General features: G+C 40.4%; 1 protein-coding gene across 1 annotated transcript; it reads left to right on the top strand.

Annotated features, from left to right (window-relative positions):
- Positions 1-417: 417 nt before the first annotated feature.
- LOC130506097 (uncharacterized) lies at positions 418-1,467 on the top strand. Its single transcript, XM_057000720.1, has one exon. The coding sequence runs from the start codon at positions 418-420 to the stop codon at positions 1,465-1,467; it is 1,050 nt and encodes a 349-aa protein (XP_056856700.1).
- Positions 1,468-2,753: the final 1,286 nt, after the last annotated feature.

The following is a 2,753-nucleotide window of genomic DNA, read 5'->3' as shown; positions in this document are numbered from 1 at the left end:
AAACCGAAATAAACTTGCTAAAACCCTAAAGCCAAATCGATGAGAAACTAAAAAGGAAATAAAACCCTCAAACCCTTATAAGCTATAAATCGATTGCATGGTTTTGCATGGTCCGGTTGTGTGGTACATGTACCTCTTATAGATGATGAGCTTGTATATATTACAAGAGTTGTCCACACAAACCGCATAGGTCGATGATGTTTTCCATGGGAATAACTAGACCTTGTTGCACTCGTCCATATCATATAAATTTCACAAATTTTACAAACCGGTTTCCTATGATATTTGATTGCTTGAAATTAAACATAGAAATTCATGATCTAGGGAAATCGAATTCTCTGATGGACGAGGCAACATATATATTTATTTTTATAAGATCTTACAAGACCTAAAACCAAGCTTGAAATTTTATTTCAGATGCCAAACATTGCAAACTTGGATTTTGAACCCCTAAGTGTAAAGGGTGACAATTACCTTCAGTGGGCTTTAGACATTGAAATCTCCCTCGGAGCCAAAGGCCTAGAGGAGTGTATTGTCGAAGGAAATGAATCAAGTAAGAAAGACAATGCTAAAGCCCTCATGATGATTCGCCATCACATTGAGGAGAGCTTGAAAGCTCAATATCTCACAGTGAGCAATCCATACGAGTTATGGAAAGAGTTGAAATCGAGATATAATCACCAAAAGACTGTGATCCTTCCGGAAGCCATGTATGAATGGACTCATCTCAGGATTCAAGACTTTAAGTCTGTGAATGAATATAACTCAGCCTTGTTCAGGATAGTCTCAAAGATGAGACTATGTGGCGAGAAAATAACTGATAAGCAGCTACTGGAAAAGACTTATCAGACAATGTCATCAAGCAACATGTTGCTCCAGCAACAATATAGGCAGAAAGGTTTCAAGACCTACAGTGCTCTCATAGCCTGCCTATTGCTTGCTGAACAGAATAATGAGTTGCTTATGAAGAATAATGACCTGAGACCACCCGGAACCAAACCTGTTCCTGATGCACATCATGCCTCAAAAGAAGGTAAGAACAACTCCGAAGCTAACCATGTCCAATATGACCAAAGGGGTCGCGGTTCCTCATTTGGAAGAGGTCGCGGCCGTGGAGGTCAGTGGCGAGGACGTGGACGTGGTGGCTATGGGAGAGGGCGTTACAACCCTTATGAGCGCCCAAACCAGTCCAGCAATGGGCGTGGTAGAGGCAGAGGCAATGGGTCGACTACTCGACCACAGAATACAGGAAACTCAGTGTGTCATAGGTGCGGAGTATCTAACCATTGGGCAAAGAACTGCCGAACCCCAAAACACCTGGTTGATCTCTACCAAGAGAGCATCAAAGGCAAGAACCCGGAGGCTCACATGGTATACAAGGATGGCGAGGATGACTTTGATCATGACAAGGATGATCTCATGGAATATGAGACTTCAGACATTCTGAAAAATGACCAAGTTGATTAAAAAGATGCATCAAACGATTTGTGTTTGAATGCTTTGGTGTTTTAGGCTTTTATTTTATTTTTAAGATCTTTGCATTTTATGTTTTATGATTTTATGATTGAACTTTGTTTTATTTTATTTTATAATAATATGAATGATTCAGATTATATTTTATTGTTTAGAATAAAAGAAGTATGGATACACTTGTGGTCGACAGTGGATCAAGCCACACAATTTTAAAGGATAAGAAATTCTTTATTGATCTAACAATGAAAGATGCAAATGTTAACACAATAGCTGGTATATCATCATTGATAAAGGGCCACGGCCAAGCTTACATATTGTTACCAAAAGGGACACATCTAGAAATAGATGAAGCATTGTATTCTCCAGATTCTAATAAAAGCCTGTTGAGCTTTAAAGACATTCGAAAGAATGGTCTTCACATTGAGACTGTTGGAGAAGGAGCCAAAGAGTTCTTGAATATATATGAACTCGGCCAGGATCACAAAAGGGTCTTGGAAACTATACCAGCTATAGCTACTGGCCTTTACTATGCCAAGGTCAGTGTAGCAGAAACTAATGCTATGATAAGCAAAGATATAAAAGAAAATTTTAATTTGTGGCATGACCGGTTAGGGCATCCCGGGACATCTATGATGCGTAAACTCATTCAAAATTCTAATGGCCACAGCCTGAAGGGCAGGCGAGTTATCCCTAAAGTCCATACGTGTGTGCCTTGTGCACAAGGGAAACTCCAAATCCGACCATCAGCAATTAAAGTGACTAAGGAAACCATAGGTTTTCTGGAAAGAATACAAGGTGACATTTGTGGACCAATACACCCACCTAGTGGGACATTTAGGTACTTCATGGTACTCATTGATGCGTCCACAAGATGGTCCCATGTATGTTTATTGTCTACTCGGAATCTAGCCTTGGCTAGGTTGCTGGCTCAGATCATAAGATTAAGAGCACACTTTCCAGACTTTCCTTTAAAGACTATACGTCTTGATAATGCTGGTGAGTTTACTTCCCAAGCTTTTTATGAATACTGTATGTCCATGGGGGTGACAGTTGAACACTCCGTTGCACATGTCCATACACAGAATGGTCTAGCCGAGTCTTTTATTAAAAGGATTCAGATGATAGCTAGACCCTTACTCATGAAAAGTAATCTGCCGACCACAGCTTGGGGACATGCAGTATTGCATGCTGCAGAATTAGTACGCATCAGACCATCTAGTGAGCATAGATATTCACCATCCCAACTCCTATTGGGTCGAGAGCCAGACATCTCCCATCTT

This window comes from Raphanus sativus, unplaced genomic scaffold (assembly GCF_000801105.2).
Source record: "Raphanus sativus cultivar WK10039 unplaced genomic scaffold, ASM80110v3 Scaffold2880, whole genome shotgun sequence".
NCBI lineage: Eukaryota > Viridiplantae > Streptophyta > Magnoliopsida > Brassicales > Brassicaceae > Raphanus > Raphanus sativus.
Note: the sequence above shows the minus strand (reverse complement) of the source record. Positions and strands in the feature narration are given on the sequence as shown.